This window comes from Pogona vitticeps, chromosome 6 (genome assembly GCF_051106095.1).
Source record: "Pogona vitticeps strain Pit_001003342236 chromosome 6, PviZW2.1, whole genome shotgun sequence".
NCBI lineage: Eukaryota > Metazoa > Chordata > Lepidosauria > Squamata > Agamidae > Pogona > Pogona vitticeps.
The window spans coordinates 31130544-31152531 of record NC_135788.1 but is presented as its reverse complement, the minus strand read 5'-3'; the positions used below and the strand labels follow the sequence as shown (position 1 = coordinate 31152531).

Genomic DNA, 21988 nt, shown 5'->3' with positions numbered 1-21988 from the left:
AAAGGCGGGCTTCGGCGAGGAGTTGCACAGTTGCAGCAAAGGCGGCGGCGGCAGCAGAAGGAGGAGGACTAAGCAAGCCGTCTCCAGGCGCCGAGCTCCAGCTAGCCATGTTCCCTCCTGCCCTCCAGCTCGCTGCCTTTCTGCTCGCCTGCCTGCTCCTGAAGAGCTGCCGGGCTTTTAAGAACGATGCGACCGAGATCCTGTACTCGCATGTGGTCAAAGCCATGCCTGCCAGCAGCAACAGCAACAATAACAGCAACAACAGCACCTTGAACCAAGCCCGAAACGGAGGCAGGCACTCCGGCTTCGATCGGAGCAGTAAGTATTGGGAATTGCAGCCGCTCGTAAACTACTGATGTACTCCTCTTAATTAGTCTCCCTCAAGTATTTTTTTGTCTCCCCCACTTTAAAAAAAAATCTTCAAAAGTAACTTTCACTTGGTCATAAAGGATGTACAGTATCTGTTATTCCCCCTTGAGAATTCCATCTGAAGGTCTCCTGCTTCACCCTCCCTTCTCAAAAATAATGATGAAGATGATGATAACAGCAACAATAGCCCAAACAACAGGAAAGAACCTTTAAATCGCCAAAGGTGGTAATAGCTTCACCTTAGTTTTAGGCTCTCTTGTCTTTGAGAATTATTCTTCTTCTTCTCGATCATCTCCTGCCATCTAAATAGAGAGCAAAAGATGAATTATGAAGCTGGTGGTGAGGCAGCTTTTTATTGTGGTTCTCTTTCTACCATGATCAGGACCAATTTGAGACTGTTTGCTTGTTTCCAGTAGTCCCTTCCTGAGGAGTTCAGGCGAGAGATGCTTTTTCCAGCTCTCCTTCCTGACCTCATGCTTTCTCACCAACATCAATTTTCTGTGCTGCTTCTCAAAACCAACATTTACTTCCAGCAACCAGGCTTTGATTCTGTTCCAGTAGTGTTTTTACTTCCTGATTTAGCACTTAACCTGTTTAAACTCCTCTAGTCTGTATAAACAAACAGGTTCACAACCTACCTGGAATCTTTGCTCTAACATGCCTTTGAAAATGTGCCCCCCTCCCAATCCGTTGCCACCCCTACTTTGCATTCCTGGTCGGATTTTGGCTCAGAAAAGATCCATAAGGAACCAGCTCGGGGCTGGCTTCAGTCACAACTCCGCTCCAAAAGGCATGCCAAGACCATTGACTTCACAGGAACACGTTTATCTCTTAGAAGCAAAGATGTTGACGGCCACGTCCTTCAGCAGAAAGAAGTGATTTGAACATGCAGGAAACATCTGATCAATTCAAGTTGACTGAAACAGCCCAGTGAGCATTCCTTGTCTGTTAGCTGTCATCATAACCCTCCAAAATAAAAAAGCTGAACATTCATGCATTAGACTTTCCAAAAGGCAGATGATGCAAAGGGCTAGCCGCTTCTTTCTGCATGCATTCCTGAGCCAGGTGCAAGATGCAAACATGTAACAGAAGGATTCAAGCAAGTGGCAATATGCAGAAACCCATTCTTCTGAAAATCCTCTCCTAATCGGGATAGTCCATTAAAGCTGTTACTATTTTAGGTAATAAATCACATCCACCCCAAAATGGCGCTTTCTGATACTACTTTGGATGGTGCCAAGGCTGGTTGGCAACTGAGCTTGGAAAAGTTATTTTTCTGAACTTCAACTCCCCCAAACCCAGCCAGTATGAATTCTGGGAACAGTAGTCCAAGAAGTAACTTATCCGAATCTCCTTGGCACCATATTCAAAATTGTGAATTAAAGAATGCCTGTGTGGATTGTGCATTTGTTGTTTCTAGAAAAATGGAATGGTACCAAAATACAATACCCATGGTTTGTAAAAAGCCAATTGCACTTAAAAATAAAACTTGTCAAATTTGACTTGGCCTGTGGTTTCTAGAAAGAACTTTTCCAGAAGGATTCCCATGTAGATCTCCATTATTTAATACAGTTAAAGTAGAGTAGAGTAGTCCACCACGACTAGATAGGCGGGATATAAATTAAATAAATAATAATAATAATAATAGTTGCAAAGAATCTTCGTTATGTGTGTATATGCATCTTTTATTAAAAAAATCTTCAAATCTGCTGAATTTTAAAGCATGAATGCAAGCCAAATTATCACCAGGACTGTAAGGTGTCTCATTGTTAAATGTAATTTTCCTATTTGCATTGCTGTGGAATAAGACAACACGGTAACCATGATAACAGTTACTTTTTAAAAAGAGAAAGTGCAAGAGCAAAAGATGGCATGTTGAAATTCACGCTTCATGTTCATTTCAAAGGGGTAATTATTAAAATAAGGAATTGTGCTTACTTCAGTGAAGATATCTACAGGTGCATGCAGGCACAAACATGCCTGCATTTGCAGCTACTTCAGCACCTTGGTACGATGTCAGATACCTGGAAAAAATGAAATAACATTGCCTCCGGACTTAGAGTCCTACTTTTTAAAGACAGGGTGCTAGTACCGTGTTTCCCTGAAAATAAGACAGGGTCTTATATTAATTTTCGCTCCAAAAATGTAGTAGGGCTTATTTTCAGGGGATGTTTTAATTTTTTTATGTACAACAATCTACATGTCATCTTCTGATTGCTACACAATGGTGGAGGGCAGGGTTTCACTTAACTAGGGCTTATTTTCAGGTTAGGTCTTATTTTCGGGGAAACAGGGTAAGTCATGTTGCAACAAAATAGTATTGTTGCTTAAAGAATATTTTAATGGGCCAGGCAAGTATAGAGTGTAGGTTTCTAAGAATCTTCCACAGAACTAGCAGCATATCTCCTTGAAAGTAAAATAGAAGCATTAATTTATTACAGTTCTCTGAATGTAGCATATTAATTTCCTGAGCTTCTGTCCCAACCAACACACACAAAATGTTCATGCTAACCCAATACTTAATATCTTGGAGCAAATCCACCTGGGATCAAGACAATGCTCTTTATGAAAGACAGGCAGATGAAAGGGAGCCCTACAACGTGAAATTACCTCTGATACCATCAGTAGCTGAGGCAGCATTAATATTCCTATTTACTTTCGAGCACTCCAATTTGCTGTCACACAGTTTTCTCTCAGATGCTGTATTATAGCTTCAGTCATACAGGTTATGGCTAGAGTGACAAGCAGAAGCCAGTTATCAGATCTTGGCCTTGACAGAGCTACAAGGCATAGCATGTATAGCTATAGTGAAGATTTATTTAAGGCATCCAGAAGGGATCCACTGATTGCAAACACATCAAAAATTTACATGACCTATTATTTATGTCTAGCATTTGTATACTGATCTTCTTATAAACATTTCAAAGCGGTTCACAGTAATAAAATTCACCTTGTTTGTGCCCCATTCCGATGCTGATCTTCCTACACATACTCTTGCTCTTCGTACTTTAGCCATTGAAATGGTGCACCTTATGCCAGCTCAAACAAAAGGCCTGCCTAGAGGTGGAACTGGGTGAAGATTACTGATGCTTGGCTATATGTGTCAATAAGATACGAGGGATCAAAGAAGATTGGAGCGGCTCTTTCTGTGATGCAGTTTTTTAATTAAGGAAGTAGCTCCTACAACCTCTTGTTTATCTCTGCCTAATGTAAAGACTACACATACCATTGTGGTTGTGCAAATAAATGAACTGCAGCATCCACCTACAGCCATAAGAAAGAGGAGCACTCAGCTGAACGAATGTTGACATGGATGTTCTGACATCTATATGGCAGACTAGTGTGGACCACCATGCCCCGATGATGCAGAGGTCCATTGTTACCTGTTCTGATGTGAGAAACAGCTGTAAATGATTAGAATTTTAACCCTGACGTCAATATTCTGTGTCTTTGACAGGTCGTGTTCAAGTTGGCTGCCGGGAACTGAGATCCACCAAATATATTTCAGATGGCCAATGTACCAGCATAAACCCTCTGAAAGAGTTGGTGTGTGCTGGAGAGTGCCTCCCGTTGCCAGTTCTGCCTAACTGGATTGGAGGAGGTTATGGATCCAAGTACTGGAGCAGAAGGAGCTCCCAGGAGTGGAGGTGTGTGAATGACAAAACCCGCACTCAGAGGATCCAGCTGCAGTGTCAAGATGGAAGTACAAGAACCTACAAAGTAACTGTGGTTACAGCATGCAAGTGCAAACGATACACCAGGCAACACAACGAATCTAGCCATAACTTTGAAGGAGCCTCTCAAACAAAGCCAGTCCAACATCATAAAGAGAGGAAAAGGAACAGCAAATCCTTGAAGCATCCCACAAGTTAGAGCTCCACCATTCATTTGAAGAGATGAACTTCTCAATGATATCATCATCCAACAAAAATCCTTTCACACCATAGTTGCTTCGCAGTTGAGTGTACACACACTTTTGTAGCTTTGACCAAACTCCAAAGGGCATTCAGTGCATAAGTACTTTTTGCTTTTTTGCTTATCATCTGTATTTTCAAGATGGGCAATATGCCTACAGCTAATTGGGTAACACTTCCTGCCCCCCCTTTTTTTACTGGAAATAAATAGTTGTTACCATGGACATTCAATCAATTTTATATTGTTCTAGAAAGCTGCTGTTGTGAGTTTTCATGGGCACGCTTGTATTTTATCAGGGTCTCATATGTCTCATTTAAAAGGAAACAAAAGCTTTTATTTTAAGTACAATGAAACAAAAGCAGTATGTATGCTGATTCTTCTCTTTCTCATAAATACTGGTATCAATACATTACAAAAGAAAAAACTATGCATGACAGCGGCTGAAAAGTATCCTTGAACAAAAGCTATTTATTTGTCAGTGTAATTATTTAATGAGCTTTTTTGTGTTTTCAATTTTTTAAGATGCCTATTGTATGTTTTAACACTTTCTCCAACATCAAAGTATTTTCCTATGATTTGTGGTCAAAGTAGAATATACATTTTGTAGATAATGTAAAATAGATATTTTAACCCTTGTAGGTTCTTTTAATTCTCAGTTTCAACGCAAGTAAAGCATTTTGAGGAACGTTTTGTAAATACAGGACATTGTAAAATAATTTGTATTTTTTTAAGTATGCAATCAAAAAGTAGAACTTCACATTGATTTCACCCATTTTTAATAAAAAAAGTCCAATAACACAATCACTGTCTTTGGTCCTATCACTATTGTTCTGTGTGCCTTGGTTCATTACCTTTATGGAAGGGCAAAAGTAGGACAGTTTTCATTTTTTGGACTACACAGTTTATATCAGCTAGCATGGCCACAAGGCATGTTGGCCTGAGAGTGTTCTGACAGCTCTAGTCCATACAGGTAACATTTCCGATTTTAGGTAGTGTGTAACAGAACATGTAGCACTTAAGTGGGTAACACCAACATGTACCATGATTAATGGCAGGAGGCACACAACAGATTTCAAGATGGTTGAGAGAGACATAAAGATATAAGGAAGCAAAAAGGAGACAATACATCACAAGAATCTCATAAACAGGAAACAGTAGTTAAAAAGACAGTAATTCCTCATGACATTCAAAAAGTAGATGGGATCTACTTGATACATTACTCGGCTTATTTGAAGTAGATCAGCAAGTTTCAAGCTCTCATTTGTTTAACAACTGTTGTTCCATACTGTCAAATCGGAGTCAACTTAGAGCGAGCTTAAGAGGACTTTCAAACTAAGTGAGATATTTAAGGAGTGGTTTTACCAGTTGCAGTCCCCCCCCCCCCGGTGAGTTTCCATGGCTGAGCAGGGATTTGAACCCTGGACTCTAGAGTTGTAGTCTGTCACTGTCCACCACACTGGGTATCCCTATTCAAAAATAGCAGCAAGTACTTTAAATGATTTCTCAGCCCAATACTTGGGCATCTTCAATGAAGAGAATCTTGCGGGGGGGAAAACTAGGAATTGAGTTTTGTATAGAAGGACTGAAACTACACCCCAAAAATCAAGCAGTAGAGGTAGCTTGTGAACTGGGAAGGGAGGCATGGCCCCAACCCAGCCATGAGCTGTCGGTGGATTAGAATCAAGCTTCCTGAAGAACAGCTTCAGTGGTGGGAATCCACATATGGTTCAGGGCCACAGTACAGGGAAAGAAGGCTTTTAAGGTTTTCCGCATATGCCATATTCACATCCCAGATCACTAGCAATTTGTAACAATTTGCCTCCAAAGAGCAGCACGGTATATTGATCTGTGGTAGCAAAATTGCACTGTGTGCGTGCGTGCATTCGTGTGCATGCACACCATAGTCCTTGCTCCTCCATGTGAGGTGACAGAACAGAAGGTTCCTGATTTCTTCTCAGCAGATCCTCACAGGTCCAAGCTGAAATAAAGAGCACATTTCATTTCATAATGGACTACCCATCCATTGCTGCCTGAAAGCAGGAAAAGGGGAAAAAAATAAGTCCTGCAAAAGAAGTATTAACACTTTCCCAATCATGATGCCATAAACTAAGGGGAATATTCATCTTTGATGGTGGACAAATTAAGCAATTAAAAACACATGTTTTATAGCACTTAAATGCTATTAATTTCAGTACTTACTAGTATATAATACGTATTTGGAAACCATACTTAATAGCCAGGGTCCAAAGCCATGAAACAGGTTATTTGCAAAATGAATTATGTACACAATAATTGGACAAAGGCTTGGGTACACATGCAAGCTCTCCAGGCAGCCCTCCTCTTTCCATTCCTTTCCCTTCTTACGATACACCAGTCGACCATCTACAATATAAAAGGAAGGGGGGGGGGGACAACAGTAGTTCAATCTATTTTGACCCATCTGCATGCTTCTCACCAGGAATGGAGCATTAGTGTCCCTGACCCCATTTATTTATTTAGTTTTAATGTTGGATGCACATTGATTTGCACATACACAAGTGCTGTTCAGGGGAAATCTAAGTGGACGTGGACATGTCAGGCCATGGACCTGCAACAGGGATGGGCCACACTGCAGCAGCACAAGAGATTGTCACTGCCATTGTTCCCTGTTTTCTCTTTGGCTTATTTTCCGAAGGTGGCTGCTTACTGCAAAGCCAGCTACTGTTTCTGGATGACTCTGATTGCCCATCTGTCTCCGTCTCCTTGCTTACAGAAGTTTTGAGCTGTATTGCTTTGAGTTATCCTACTTTGCCCTTGGGACACATCTTTATCTGGACTGTTTGACCTGGTATTAAGCAGAAATGGCATTCCTTGGGAGCACAGAACCTGTCTGTGCAAGAGCTGTACATTTCTACGAACAGAACTGATTGACTCCATCTTCAAGTACTGGGGAGCCTTTGAGCAGCTTTGGACATCAATTCCCGTGCTCTGTTACTGTTACTAGTATTAGCTGAGGCTTCTGGGAGTTGAGGTCCAAAACATCTGGAAGGCCATGGGTTTCCCACCCTTTTTTTAACCATTTGACTCTTCCCCTTAATACTCTGAATACCAATCCCTTGACCTCTCAATTTTGCTTCGCCTCCCCAGTTGTCAGGGTTGCATCTTTCAAAGAACCAGACCTAACCCACAATTTTCGGGATCACAGCCTATATCTCCATGCTCTCTGATGTGAAATATAATGAGAAATTTTAAAACTGAGTTTTCACATTCTGCTCAGCACCTAGTGCTTTTCACTGGATGCTCCTTTTCCAGTGACTGAATGAAGGGCACAGAATGCCAAAGCCATTTTTACCGACTTTAAAAAGATCCCTCTGCTGTAATAAATAAGAACACTGCACCTCAACTGGTTTGCTATCTGATTTCTAAAATGCAGAGTATGTAAAATAAAATTAACTACATTTAAGATCAAGGATATATATTTTTCTTAATTGATAAATCCCTGTGCTGGAAATACATAGGAAGGAAAGCTGGAAAAAAAAAACAGTGTCATCCTCATTAGTGAATTGCTGTCTGTTGATGAAAAATGCCCAGAGCAAAGAAGTAATCAGGGTTATATATAATGAAAGGAAATACATTCTCCTCTGGCATGCTGGCTGTTTTGATAGCACCATGGAAATAATATAGATGAACGACATGCTACGGGTATAAAGAGTGAGTTAGAGTGACATTAAGAGATCCACTGTTTAGGAGACTAATTTCATGGCATGTCAGTAACCAAGACTTGATGTGGTGTGTTTTTTTTTTCTGTTGATTTTGCCTTGTTTCCTTTTGAACAGCAGCCACACAACCTGCAATTCATTCCCTTTTCAATCATCTCCAAACCCAGAAATGTCAAATCCAAGTTCAGGACGAACATGATGCTGACTTTTGAAAACACCCTTGGAAATACCTAAAAGGTTTCTGCCTCATAAATAAGAGTCCTCCTAAACCTGACCTTTACATCCTTCCTGAAGAAGTGCCACATTAATCATGTGCATGTTCAACACATTCCACTTGGGGATTCTTGTTGCTGCAGTGCTAACTTGGGAGGTTTTCAGAAACTTAGGAGGATCCGTGAGTACTGGAAAGCATTCTCTTCTCATGATGCATTTCCTTTCCCGCAGGCCAGGCAAGGGGGCTTTGATTCTAATTTCATTGACATACTTGTAAATGTAGCTCCAGGTTAAAACTTAAATTTGACTGCAGATTTATGAGCTAGGCAGACAGTCTGTCACTTGACTTGTTCCTTTTGCTTGAACATCACCCTCACAAAAAAATCCTCCTCAGCATTTTTTTTGAAAGACAGCCAGCTTTTCAGATCATCTGACATTGTGACCACACTGATTCAATTCCTTCTCTATGCTTTATTACTTCCCCAATATATTATTAGGCTGCAATTCTATGCCTACTTTACTCTTAAGTAAACATCCCTGAATACAATGGGACTGATTTCTGAGAAAATATGCAATAGGACTGAATTATATGTCACCTTACCAGAAGTCTAAGGAATCTCCTCTTTTAATATCTGGACATGCCCACACACCCCAACATGGAAATATATTCTATATTTCATTTCCTAATAACTGTAGATTAAGGTTATAGCAGTTATCACACTGGGCACAAGTAATATCTTGCAACTACAAGATCTTGGACATACAGCTAAACAGCCTTCTCCGGTATTAAAGATCTCCTATATTTCTCATCTTCCACTTCCTGAAATGAGAAGCAGGGGTGATTGGAATTTGGAATGTAACATCTCTGAAACATAGAATGCAGGGTAACTTGATATCAATATGTATCAGATAAATACAAATTTACATGGTAATTTAGCCCTCACATATTGGGTTAGGCTGTAGGTTCATTATTGCTACGAGATAAAAGGCATAATTTTCATCATAAATTAATAACGTATCTGCTGGGAAAGGGCTGTAATCTGATGAGCAAAGCAGCTGAATCATGAAGTGAATGGGACTGGAGTGTAACATATATTGAGATTCCCCAGATGCTTCCCTCTTCACTGGGGGGAGAGAGAGAGAGAGAGAGAGAGAGAGAGAGAGAGAGATTTCTGTGAGGCTTTGCCTTTATAGAATTAAGCACCAAAAAAATCCAGCCAGCTGAGGATTTTCTTACCTGTGTATCATTAAAATATTCAATACAGATGTTTTTCCATGTGCCTTCTGAACTGAGACACCACTTAACACATACTTCAACTTGTGCAGTTAGCATCAATAATCAGTTAAGTGAAAAGGCCTCACTTTCTCTAAAACTTTGACCCAACAATAATTTTTTTCCAAGGAAATTTGACTTGTGGAAGCTGATAAGAAATGTACATAACAAGGAACAGGCCATAACATACCCATTTATGTGCAAACAAAAAACAGCATTATCAACATGTAAACAAGGCATACAGAGGACATGCACCTTGTTTTAGGAGTTGCACTTCCCAGATGTGGAAATTTACCACCAAAGCTTTCAAGCCCATTTCTACATTTTAAAAAGCTGTGATTTTACTAATGCTGTAGACAGTTATTATGGATCATCGCCAATGGTGCGGGATGAAAGGGAAGGCCACACAACATCTCTGTGTGTGCATGCATGGGCACATATATGCATGCATGTGACCCATGTGCTGACCTTCTGATCCATGAAATAGAAAATGTCTTCGAACAGAGGATTGTCCGCTGTAAAGTAGAGTACATGGCCTCCTACCCAGATTGGCTATGGTTACTTATCACTCTTGGGGAGGGCAGAGTGGTAAGGATACAATGAATGTTCCCTTTACGATATTTCCAATGATCCTTCTTGCTCCCCCAGCTTTTATTCACAACATGTTAAGGTCCTTATAGCATGGATTATATCTTTGTTAAAGGTATTTGTCCCTACTTCCCTTGATCAAACTAGTTTTTCTGGTGTTATGTGTCAGTAGAGAAAACTCTGCAAGTGATCAGATTACTTTTTGGTTTTCTAGTTCCCATAACAGAGAGCTTTTCTAAAACTTTCCAACCATATTTGTATTTTGACTTTATCAGCAGCAATGGTAACAGATCCAGGTCATCAGACACCATTTCTTGAATCTGACTCATGCTGTCCTTTCAGCTTTTGAATATGGCACAGTCAACAGTGCCAAGCAAGGAAGTGCAAGAACGTTGAATTCGGCACATGACTGGTGGCCACTGAAAAAGGAGAAATCACCAGGTAGTAGTGTTACCAGGGCAAGACTCTGGGACACAACTCAGCATAACAAACAGGGGTGCATGTCACCAAATACAGATGATAAATTTTAAGTGCAATTGCCAATAACATCTAAAGAGCCCAGGGTCCTTTTCCCTTCACCCTGGGCCCTTTTCCCTAGGAAGCTGGGCTGAGGCTGAAGGCCAGGTATGTTTGCATGGACATTTTGCTGAGGAGGTTTTTCTTCTGGGCTTTCTTTTTGTCTCCCCCACTGCATGGCCTGAGGGGTGGGGCCTAGGGGGTGGGGCTTTCTGCTTTAAATGAGCGTGTCCCAGGACCACACGCCAATTCTTAAATTCTCTGATTCTATCTCTGGCCCCAATATGGTAAATAGGAAAGCCAATTAGATTTGCATATACCTGGGAGGCAGGAAAGTTTTAAGGGTCAGATCATACTTCCGCACTATTAAAGAGCAGGCCGGGTAGGTGGGGCTCGTCAGCCACAGAAGGCAGCCCCTCTAGGAGACGGAAAACTCTGATTTTAAACCTCCACTGCCTTGTGGCTATATCCACTGATGGAAAAGGCTTCAGGAGTTAACCTAGAGGCAAAATCCGGAGCTGGAGTCCCGAAGGCAGTTCGTGTCGTTCTGCCAACTCCTGTGACGTTGCTTGAACCAGTTGTATTGGCTCTTGAGTTTCCATTGGACCATTTCAGCAATGTGGAGAGGGGGGGATCTGCTGCTTGGGTAAGAGCCTATCCTCCATATTACTTTACCCAGGCTTCATGCTCTGGAGAGGACACTCCTCGATTCAGAGCATGTTACCATAGTCTCTTGAGACTGAAGGATGCCTATGGATCTAAAGAGCACATCTGCATGTAACACATTTAGGTACAGAACCTATTACATAATTGTATGCTCAACACTAATACCAGCAAGAGTACATAACATGAAAAAAAAAATCAAACCAAAACCCTCTGCTACCTTCATAGTAGTCTAGGTTGCCACATACAAAACGCTTATTAAAAGATGTTGGTTTACAGGAAAACAATGATTCTACTGAAAAACTTAGAAGTTGACCTGCATGTTTTCATAGGGAAGCTGGTGTTACATGAACGGCAGGGGAGACAAACAGAAAACCAAGATTCCCTCAGAATTTAGGAACTACAGGATTCAATTTCAGCAGTATCTTACTCTATCTGGTGATCTTTTCCATTGCTGCTTGTGTACTGATTATATTTAAACAAAGCTTTTTTAAAAAATCAATAAATCTCTTCTGTGATCCTTCAGCAGCTAAAGCACATTCCTTTTCTCTCTTCCTGCCATCCCCCTTTTAAAAAAGAACATGAGAAGAACTGAGGCCACATAAATGTTTTTGAGCGGATTAAAAATGTTCTAAGGATGAGTAAGAGGTGTTATAAATTTAGCAGAAAGTGTATATAAAAGAAACAACATGAATAAATAATAATTATGTATAGCAGGAATATTTTAATTTTAGCCAAGAACTTTTTCATTCAAGGACCTAGATCTTTTTAATATATAAATCCTTAAACTAGAAAATAACCAGCCATTCCATCAATGACATGTAAGTATAAATTTGGCTGTTCCTCTAAAAAGCCCAAATCAGAGCCAAAATCCTCTTGCGTACATTAGCATTTGCACGCTAAGTCACACAACTCAGTAAGCAACAGATGTCTCCAGAGATTTCTTGAATAAAGGCATTTCATTTGCAAAAGTTATAGTGTTCGTGTTATGTGAGTATGATCAGCCAAGAACTGTGTGATCAGCCAAGAACTGTGTAGCCCGCATGTGTCAAGGCAGGCAACACGTAGATTTATCGTCCCATCCAACAGTTTTACAACAATAAGCACAAATACAAGCACTTGGACATTGCAGAGCTTTGAAGACAATGTAGTTCATGCATACAGACATCAGCAAACCATCAGCAAAGAATGATCTATCTGTCAAGATTTGTCCTCTCAGGTTGGCTGCTGCAAGATTTCAGACACCAAATTCTATCTCCCATCCACTGCTGAAAGTAGGGCTGCAAGCAGGTAAGCTGAAGATGGAAGCTGTACTTCAAAATAAGACATATCTGCAATTCCTTCTGCAAGATCTCCAACAGAATCACTGCAGATAGAACATTTTGCTACTCTGAATATGAGAAATTGTAGATTAATTGATAGTTTAATGAGGTGCAGAGGTGGTTCTTCAACAGGAGATACAATGTAAATACACACTGTGGGAGAGCACTGCAGACAATGAATGTCCAGACCAACGCAACCTCTCACATAGTATCATTTTAAAAAGAATGGGAAGCATAGCTTATGTTGGTGAACTAGCAACAATCAACCATATGTGACTTTGTCTTCTATTAAAAGACCTCAACTTTTTGGATACAGGACAGATAAAATAGGAGCCTACCAGGCATGTGACCACTGTTTTAGCACTCACAGATTGGTAACACAAACATGTTGGCCATCCTATGTGGCTTATGGTTTGGTGGACCAAAGCTGTGTAGTGCTGTAGTAGACTAAGGTGGACAAATATGGAAAGTCCAGTGGCCAGTTTTCTCTTCCTCCAGACCTCCAGGATCCATGGAGACCACTAAAAACACTAAAAGAAAAGTGGAAAGGTAAAATTAAAAGTAGATGGAAATTCATTTCCAGTGTTGAAAAACAATGAGGGTGATTTAGGGCACTGAATTGTGCAGGGAATGTGTGTGAACTATTTAACCCCTTCGAGAGCACTAAATGCTTCGATTTGTATCAAAAAAAAGAGGAGGCTGGAAATTCAGCCTGGGCTGAACATCATAGGGACAGATCCCAACTGAGGCCTCCATAATCAGCTTGAATGAGTTCTTCTCCTCCTAGAACTTCTGTCAGTGCTGTTTCACACAGCTGCAGTTGAAACAGTAAGGTCCATTTGATTAACTCTGCTAGGATGTAGCACCTCTGATGCCTTCCCTTTCAGAATCATCTCCACAAGAAACCTCGGGGCACAGTGGTTAAACTGCAGACAAGCCTCTGCTTATGACCTGAGTTCAATCCTGATAGGTTCAGGTAGCCGGCTCAAAGTTGACTCCTTCCATTCTTCCAAAGTTGGTAAAATGAGTATCCAGTGGGGGCAAGTTGTGGTTTGCATAATTATGTTGTCAACCCACCGAGACTGTTCTAGCACTACTGTATGGGGTAGTATATACAGTGGGGTCTTGACTTGAGAACTTAATCTGTATTGGAAGGCGGTTCTCAAGTCAAAAAGTTTGCAGGTCAAATCTGCATTTCCCATAGGAATGCATTGAAAACCATTTGATCCGTATCTGCTCTTTTCCCTCCATAGAAACTAATGGGAAGCTGCTATTCCGCCTTCAACCATTAGAGGGGGATATTTTGTTTCTTTTTTTCTTAGGTCAAGAAAGGTTCAGGGAAGGCAGGGAAAAGACAGTCCGGAGAGTACAGTACCAGGCAGTCTGAAGACTGTCTCCCAATCCACTCTCTAAACGCTGGGAGGAGTGAGGAAGCAGACAGGCACCCTTTTCACTGGCCAACAGTTAACTGAAAGTTCACATTTTGTACTTTCCCTGCCTCCCACGGGGTTTTTTTTCAGTTCTTAACTCAAATCTAAGTATGTAAGTCAAGTCAATATTTTCCTATGAGAGTGGTTCTTAAGTCAAAATGTTCTTAACTCGAGCTGTTCTTAAGTCAAGACCCCACTATAAAGCCAAAACAACAGCAGCAACAATTCACCTAGTTGTCTGCATTAGCAAAATCTCCTCCACTGGCTCAGTTGCAATCAACACCACTTCTGGATCCTCTTCTCCCAGAACTGTCTCACACAACTCCATTATATAACAGTATTAAATGATAAAATGAATTGGTTGCTAATAAATTTGTTCATTAAAGCAGGACAGTAATTTGTGACAGCAGTGAAGAGAATAAACAAAAATAGCACTGTTGACGTTTAATGCTTAACATAAACAATTAAAAACTGCTCTCAAAAATGTTAAAATGTTCTCTCCAAAGAAACAGTGCCTCAAGTAATGCTCATATCTTTGAAGTTCTCACCACTTAAAAAATAGAATATATGAGGGTATAAGAATATTTTTAAATGTGCATAACACACTGCAACACAGGGCTGATTTTGCTGTGCAACTGGTGAAGTGACTATAAAAAAGGACTAGATGAAGATACAAATTCTCTACAATTCTTATTTCCCACAATTGATTCATTTCCCCTTCCACAATAGCATTTCCTCAGAGATCAGTCATTAGAGATGCAAATTAATCCTGTGTTTACTTCTTATGATCAACTGAAAAACAAGACATGCTCAATGAAGGTGAGGAATATTAAGCAGTATGAGAAACCTGTCTTCTTTCATCACTTAAGGGAGCACCTCTGCAAAAACCTGACAAGTGTATCAAGTGGTCTTAGGACCAGATGGGTGGGGTACAAATAAAATAAAATAAAATAAAATAAAACAAGTCAATGGTGTACTAAATACTGGCATTAATGAGGAAAGGGGATGTTTGGCATTATTCAAGTCAGCAAAATTTGTTGTGCCAACACAGTTCCTATTGTGGGTGTTCTGTGAAAATTGCTTCATTACTTTAATAATGATAAAACTGTGTTGTCACCTTTACGTTATGATTTGAGGTTTGTGCCCCTTCCCCGTCCCCTGACTTCCCATGAAGTCTAATGCTTACAGTATGTAATGTGATGCTCAGAGAGGGAAAAGGAACAAATTTAAAAAAAAACATGGAATCTCCTACCCACATGTTCCCATCCACTACACATTTAGAAACAGAAACCACAGAGGCCTGCTCTTAAACCCACGTAACTAATAACAGACAACCACACACATCGATGGTGTAAACAGGCCTGCACAACTTGGAGCAAAAGAAAGCTGCACGCAGCCCACCAGCCATGTACCTTGTGGCTTGACAAGGACCTTGACAAACTCGTTGTTTCTGTACTCCTGGCTTGTATTTGAGCCAAGCATCTGCACTTCAGTTTGCTTCTAGTCCTGCCAGTTTAGCCTGTCTCATTTCCAGTAATTTTTTACTTCTAGTCCATGAAATAGCAGTACTTTTTGCTCCCTATGAAAATGCCACAGTAGGCAAGAATAATGTTGGAATAATGAGCAATGAAATACAGAGAACAAACAGCCACAAAACATTTGTTTTGTCAACAGATATAAATTAATAAAAGAGAACCAATATAAAGGTAAATAAAAGATGTAACAAATAAAAAACTTGTTGAAATGCTACAGGAAAATACATCTGTCTTGATATCACTGTCCAAACAGTATTCCACTGTTCAGACTCTGAATTGCCCTGAAATTTCCAAAAGAGACTTTTTCTAAAGTAACTTTACTCCCCCCTCTTCCTTCTTCTCAGCTGAAACCAGCTCTTGGTACCAGCAGAAAGTTCTGCCGGGAGTTTTTCCACAACCTTGGGGATTCTTTCTCACACCAGTAAGATACAGCTGGCCAAAACATCCAATTAACAGTCAACTTCTCCCTCTCTCTTCTGGCTAACCCATCCTAGCACCGGCTAACAGGACTCAGTTTCAAAGGCAACTAATCCCCACCTTTTCCAGTTTCTTGAGAGCATCAAATTATGAGAGGCCTCTAAATACAAAAACAATACAATTCAAGTTTTGCAATATTGTTAGAATAATATGCATAATTATGTGCTGCTTCATACACTTGACATAGGCTACAGCTTTTGTATGTCTTAATTTTTTCCTGGAGTAAAGACACAAGGGAATTGCTGTTTCTTTACTTTGGTCCTCTCCCTATTCATTTGCCTCGACAGGTAGTGATGAGAAATCTCCAGGGACTGACAATATACTCTTTACTGGATGTGGGCTTTAGCAGGAGTTAACACCACTTGTGTTAGTGACAGACATATTACTCCAACCCCTGTCCCTTTCTAACACTCATTTGCACAATTACAAACTGCAGCAGTTAATAAACTGTAGTTGTATTTCCATGTGGCTAAATTAAATGGCTACCCATACATTAACGAATCTTCCACTCTAGGGATGATGTAAACAAATGCAGTGTCCTTTGGGAAGCTCAGCAGCACTCAGATCCTACTTTTCTGTCATTCAGAAGAGAGAATACCAGTAACATAAGACAGTAAACTGTAATTAGTAGAAATCATTAGCAATCTGGATGCTGGGAGACTCTTGAGAAGTAAAGCATGAAAACAAATATGTGCTATAAAATCGGCATTGGACAAGGAGCAGAAATTGTTTGGGATGGAGGCACAACAATGAACAATTGGGAATTAAAAGTAACACACAGAAGAGAACAACTGATAGTTATCCTCCAGGAAAGGCTGGGGAGTTGGGAAGCAAGTGGCCTTAGAAGCAGCTCTCCTTGCATAGGATCCATGGACAGATGAGAACCAAAGAAGCAATGGTCAACTCCCAGTTGGTAACGGGAACTGAGTGGCATAGAGACTAAAGAGCTTTACTTATCCAGGACTGATTGTTGGGCAGCAAAGCCACAGCTCCATGTTAGTAATGGTGATGGCTAAGAAACTGGCCTTTGAAGAGTTTTGCTGGCATACGTCCTATAGATCAGTGGTCCCCAACATTTCTGGCACCACGGACTGGTTTGGCATGCATGCGTGGGGCGTCGGGATGTGCTTGGGCAGGGCGTCCGTCCATTCATCCATGCGTGCATGGAGGGTGTGCGTGTGTCCATGTGGTATGAGTGCATGTGGGGGCAGGTGCATGCATCCATGTGGATAAAAAGAAAAAAAAACTGAAAAAATATTTTCAGAACTGGCTACTAGAGTGCGCCAGAAACCATGCCATATAGTCTTCTCTAGCAAGTAATCATAGCACAGTCTCTGGCTCCTCTAGTGGCCAGTTCTAGTAATATAAGTGAAAATACTTTTTTTCTGGATTTCTTTTAATATTTTTAATATTTTCAGACCGTGGATAAGTGAATCAGTGGACATGGGAGTCCTACTGTGTGTTCTCAGTACCAGGATGGATTAGCAATTTGAGTGTAGCGTTCACCTTTATTATCTCAATGCTTCGTGTTTGTTATGTTAATTGTTCATGCATATTCATGTTGCTGAGAGGCAGAGCCTGAGATGGAGTCAGTCAGAGAGAGTATGAGTAGTGTGAGAGAGTGGAGATAGAGTGTGGAGTTTGGGGAAATCTGAGAGGTGATTAGAGTTAGGAGTTTTCTATCAAATAGAAAATTGTTGTTAATAATAAATTTACCTAAAGAAGATATTCATGAATCACTATCAATTTCTGTAATCAATAAACAAAAGTTATATTTAAAAGACTTTGAAGTGTGGAACTGAATCTTCATCGTCCTGAAGTAATCGTGTTTAGTGATCACCTGGTGGCAGCAGTGTAAAAGGGGATATTGTTTGCCTTCGAGTGCTCTGTGTTTGGAGGGTCCAGCAAGAGGGCACGAGGGTGAATGCCACGCTACTTTTCAGACCGTGGATAAGTGAATCAGTGGACATGGGAGTCCTACTGTATGTGTTCTCAGTACCAGGATAGATTAGCAATTTGAGAAACATTCAGTTTAATGTAGAATAGGGAACTTTTCATAGAAAACTAGGAAGGTCTATCAAAGCTATAATTTCATCCTGATCTTTCAAAAATAACAACGTATTTCATTGTTGGGCAAAGAATGAATAAACAGTTGTGTAAATATCTGATGAAATATTTTAAAAGGCATCTATGGCTTATAGTAGTACAAAAAGGGCTATTTGTTAGAAGGGTTTTAAAAAGGAACAAAGACAGTATACTTAGATATACTCCATTTCCCTGAAAGATAAATGGAAGAGCATGAAAAAAGTAGCACAGAGACTAACTGATCTGACGCCTGGGCACCTTGATCTGTTGCAGAATAACTCTAAGTTCCTCAGAGCCCTAATGTTCTTGTTATGTTTTTTGAAAAGCCATCAGTGGTAGTGCTTCAAAAAAGATAAGAGGCTGCAGGACCATGAACTTTCTCTTTAAGTGTATAATTTACAGAACTTAATATGACATTCAACTGTCAGCGCTGGCTAATGCATCCAATGAAGGATGACAATGGAAGTTGCATTCCAAAATTTCAACACAAATTAAGGGAATATAGGTTATCAATATCTAATCTAAAGTTTTCTTTTAACTCTCACTACACTCAACATTTCAGTTCCATAGTATGTTTAAAACTCCAATTGTAAGTCTTAAAAATCTCAGAAAGTAAGCAAGCATGCAAAGCCTCTAAAACAGTGATGGCAAACCTATGGCACGCGTGCCACAGCTGGCACACAGAGCCCTCTCTGTGGGCACATGAGCCATAAGTTGCCATAAATACTTACCTGTTCTCCGATCCCAGATTTTGGCACTCCCCTCTGCTGGTGCAGTGGTCCAGCAGAGGGGTGCAATGGCGACCATTACCGGTCTAGCCCAATGGGGGATTGGAGGACTAATAAGTATGCATTTGTTAATACCGCCCATTGGGGGGAAACAAGCATTTAACCCTTGCAGTATATGAGCTTTTTTTTTCTAACCAAAACTTCAGCATTCTGGTTTTAATTGCAGTATTGGCACTTTGAAATAAATAATTTTTTGTTGCAGTTTGGGCACTCGGGCTCAAAAAAGGGTCACCATCACTGCACTAGGCACTCAGAGGCAGTCACTGCCCTCAAGCAGCAGATTTTGCAGTACCTGTGTATTTTTGTCATCTATTCATGGCATGGATCCACATGAATTTTAATGTATGCTCATCTCCAAATCATTGCCCATCTCCATTTCCTCGGTTGTGGCACTGGCGTGAGAGGTTGGACTGGAAGCTTCTTTCAAGTGGCATATTTTCTCCCCAATTGTACTCTGCAAGTCCATGGAGTGCTCATGGTGTTGATGATGAAGGTGACGCTTGCCAGGTCTCAGAGAACGAGCTGCTGTGCCACGGAATGGCTGGGCTCCCCTGAATCTCCAGGCCAGGCAAACAAATGTGAGGAGCAGTGGTGGGAGGGAAGGAGTAAGTCTCATTTATTGTTACAGGGTGGCCATAGTGTTTGGGTACCCACCTCCAACCCTCTCCGAATGGCACCAGGGCTCACTGGCTTCCTGCATCTGTCCAACATGATACATAATATACTTGTTTAGGAGCTCAGACAGGGAACCCACAATGCCAAGCTCACTCCCTCACACATGCATAGATAAATATTATGTCCCCAATTCCTGTGACATCACAAGGCCCCATACCTTGACTTCACAAAGACCCACTCCAGGCATTGGGCCCCAGATATAATGAGGGGATGGGGAAGATAATCCCGTGACAGCTCAACAAACAAGACTTTCAGAAAATTCTTTTATCGGTTTTGGAAAAGAGGCTAAACGGGTATCCTCAGCGGAGACAGCGGCCTGGTTCAGCTCCAGCAGGACGCCTGCCTTCTTGTCCCTCGCATCCCCCTGGGGAAGAAGACACTTCGGGCCCTACGAGAGAGAGAGAGAAAACAAAACTAAGGGGCAAGCTCGTCCACTGCCGTCAACTGGCTTCAACCCAGGCATATCCACCGACCAATGTTCTGGCAACTTCATCCCTAAGTTCCACCTGCCAACATCCACCAGCTTCCACCAGGAATATCTACCCGTTCATCTATTCCACTCCGCTTCTGAAGCCAGCCTCCGCCAGGTCCCAAATGCTTGGGTCACACACACGCCCAGTAACATCCCCATGGAATGCCAGCCAGCCCATTCACACACACATTCTCTCTCTCTCACACACACACACCTTCACTCCACCAGCCATTCACACACATGCCTGGGCTTCCATCCACCGATACCCACCAATCTTCTGCCAACTGGTTTCAGGAGGCTAACGTCCCCCCGGCTTCATCCGCCAATCTCTGCCAGCCTCTGCCTTGCGGCCTCAGCCAGCTTCCGCAGGGAGATTCCACCACCTTTTCTCTGCCAGCGTCCATCGACTTCCCCCTGGTCCATTCCCGACATCAGCCTGCTTCAAGCCATGGATCTCCGCCAGCCTCGAGCTGTTAACTCGCAAGCCCACTTAGCAAGTTCATCTGGTTTCGCGAGAGAACTTGCCTTGGGCAGAAGGGCTATGTCCCCTGCAGCCACTGCTACTCTCTCTGCCCGACTGCCCTCTGGCCACTGACCTCCCTTCTGGTCTTCTGCCCTGCCCAGCAAGCCCCTTTTATCTGCCAGCAGAGAGGTGGGGCTCTGTGAGGTCACAAAGACCCAGGAGAGTGGGGTTGTGTTTCCATGGCAGCAGCAGCACCTTCAGGATTGGCTGAGTCCTGAAGATGATGTCAATAGTCCCTCTGATCATGTGATTCATCCACAAAAGCTTGCATTTTGCATGATTTTTTTTAAATTTGTGGCTATTAATTTATCCCCTATGACCAATACCTCTGATTGTTAAATCTCCCCATGTTGGCCTTCTGACAGGATTCTAGGCTGGTGCTCCAAAAAGTTATCTTCCAACATTTGCACCAAAAGGAACTTTCCTAAGCCCTGAGCTGGGTGGGTGGGGGGAGTAAGAATGAAAAAATAAATGAAAAAGGATGAGCACAGTCACACAACAAAGCCTTTGATGCTTTTTTTGCCTCTTTTTGGACATTTTTTCTTGCCCTTGCCATGAAAAGGATATTATAAGGAGCCCGTTAAGAAAACAACCTAAGTGTTTGAAACACATACAAGTATTTTAAAACTATCAAAGATGCAGCTATATTTCAAAGACTCTCCCAGCCTTTGGAACCCCGTCCCACTGGAAGGCAGATTTGCCCAGCCAGTAAGTATTTGTTAATAACGCCCATGGGGGGGGGGAGAGAGAGAGAGAGAGAGAGAGAGACAAGCATTTAACCCTTGCAGTGCAGGAGCAGTTGTTTTTTTAAACTAAAACCTCAGCATTCAGGTTTTAATTGCAGTATTGGCACTTTGAAATAAGTTGATTTTGTGTTGCAGTTTGGGCACTTGGGCTCAAAAAGGTTCACCATCACTGCTCTAAAAGCCTTACTACCATTCTCAACTGCTTCAGTTCATCTTGGAAAAGATAATTGTAGACTTACTTCTAACAAACACCACAACAACCTGCAATATCTTAATTTTGGAGTGAAGTCCATTGGACTTCATTGAGGTCTATTCCCTAGCCTAGTAAATGAACACCAAATGGTATCCTTGCTTATATGCAGACTGGCCCCATCTCTGCTATCTTTCCGCAAGCAGGTAAAGATCTTTCTCTGCAGACAAGCCTTCCCTCAGTAACTAGCTACTTGTATGTGATTTTTAGACAGATTGCTATGCACCACTGTTTCGATTGGAACTATAAATTCCACCAGTCCTAGCCAGCATGGCCAATAATAATAACACACATTTCTCATCCTCTACTACGAAAATTAACGCACGAAGCAGATGAGTCCCTAACCCCCTTCATCCACACGTTCTTGTTAACACGAGTCTTCTACTTCCTTCCTGTCATCGGGCTTCACGCATGCGCACCACAAGCGACGAGTTTACTAGCGGCAAAGAA

At 41.5% G+C, this 21988-nt stretch overlaps 1 protein-coding gene and 1 long non-coding RNA gene across 3 annotated transcripts; one reads left to right on the top strand and one right to left on the bottom strand.

The window, feature by feature from the left end:
* The first annotated feature begins 102 nt into the window (after nucleotides 1–102).
* SOSTDC1 (sclerostin domain containing 1) lies at nucleotides 103–5083 on the top strand. Its single transcript, XM_020782187.3, has 2 exons — nucleotides 103–318; nucleotides 3827–5083. Exons 1-2 carry the CDS (start codon nucleotides 108–110, stop codon nucleotides 4240–4242), a joined length of 627 nt encoding a protein of 208 aa, XP_020637846.2. The 5' UTR covers nucleotides 103–107; the 3' UTR covers nucleotides 4243–5083.
* On the bottom strand, nucleotides 4556–21974 carry LOC140708136 (uncharacterized). 2 transcript variants are annotated; one of them, XR_013537197.1, is made up of 3 exons: nucleotides 20290–21974; nucleotides 19705–19935; nucleotides 4556–13078 (listed from the first exon to the last, which is right to left on the bottom strand). It is a non-coding gene; the product is annotated as an uncharacterized LOC140708136 (long non-coding RNA). The 2 variants fall into 2 exon arrangements; XR_012088293.2 differs by lacking the exon at nucleotides 4556–13078 and having other exon boundaries at nucleotides 14603–19935.
* Between the last annotated feature and the right edge of the window lie 14 nt (nucleotides 21975–21988).

What these genes read in the sequence shown, in the direction of transcription:
- SOSTDC1 (XM_020782187.3), top strand. Translation starts at nt 108, where the DNA reads ATGTTCCCTCCTGCCCTCCAGCTCGCTGCCTTTCTGCTCGCCTGCCTG. An exon ending in CTCCGGCTTCGATCGGAGCA is followed by an intron (nt 319 to 3,826) that starts GTAAGTATTGGG and finishes TGTCTTTGACAG; the next exon opens with GTCGTGTTCAAGTTGGCTGC.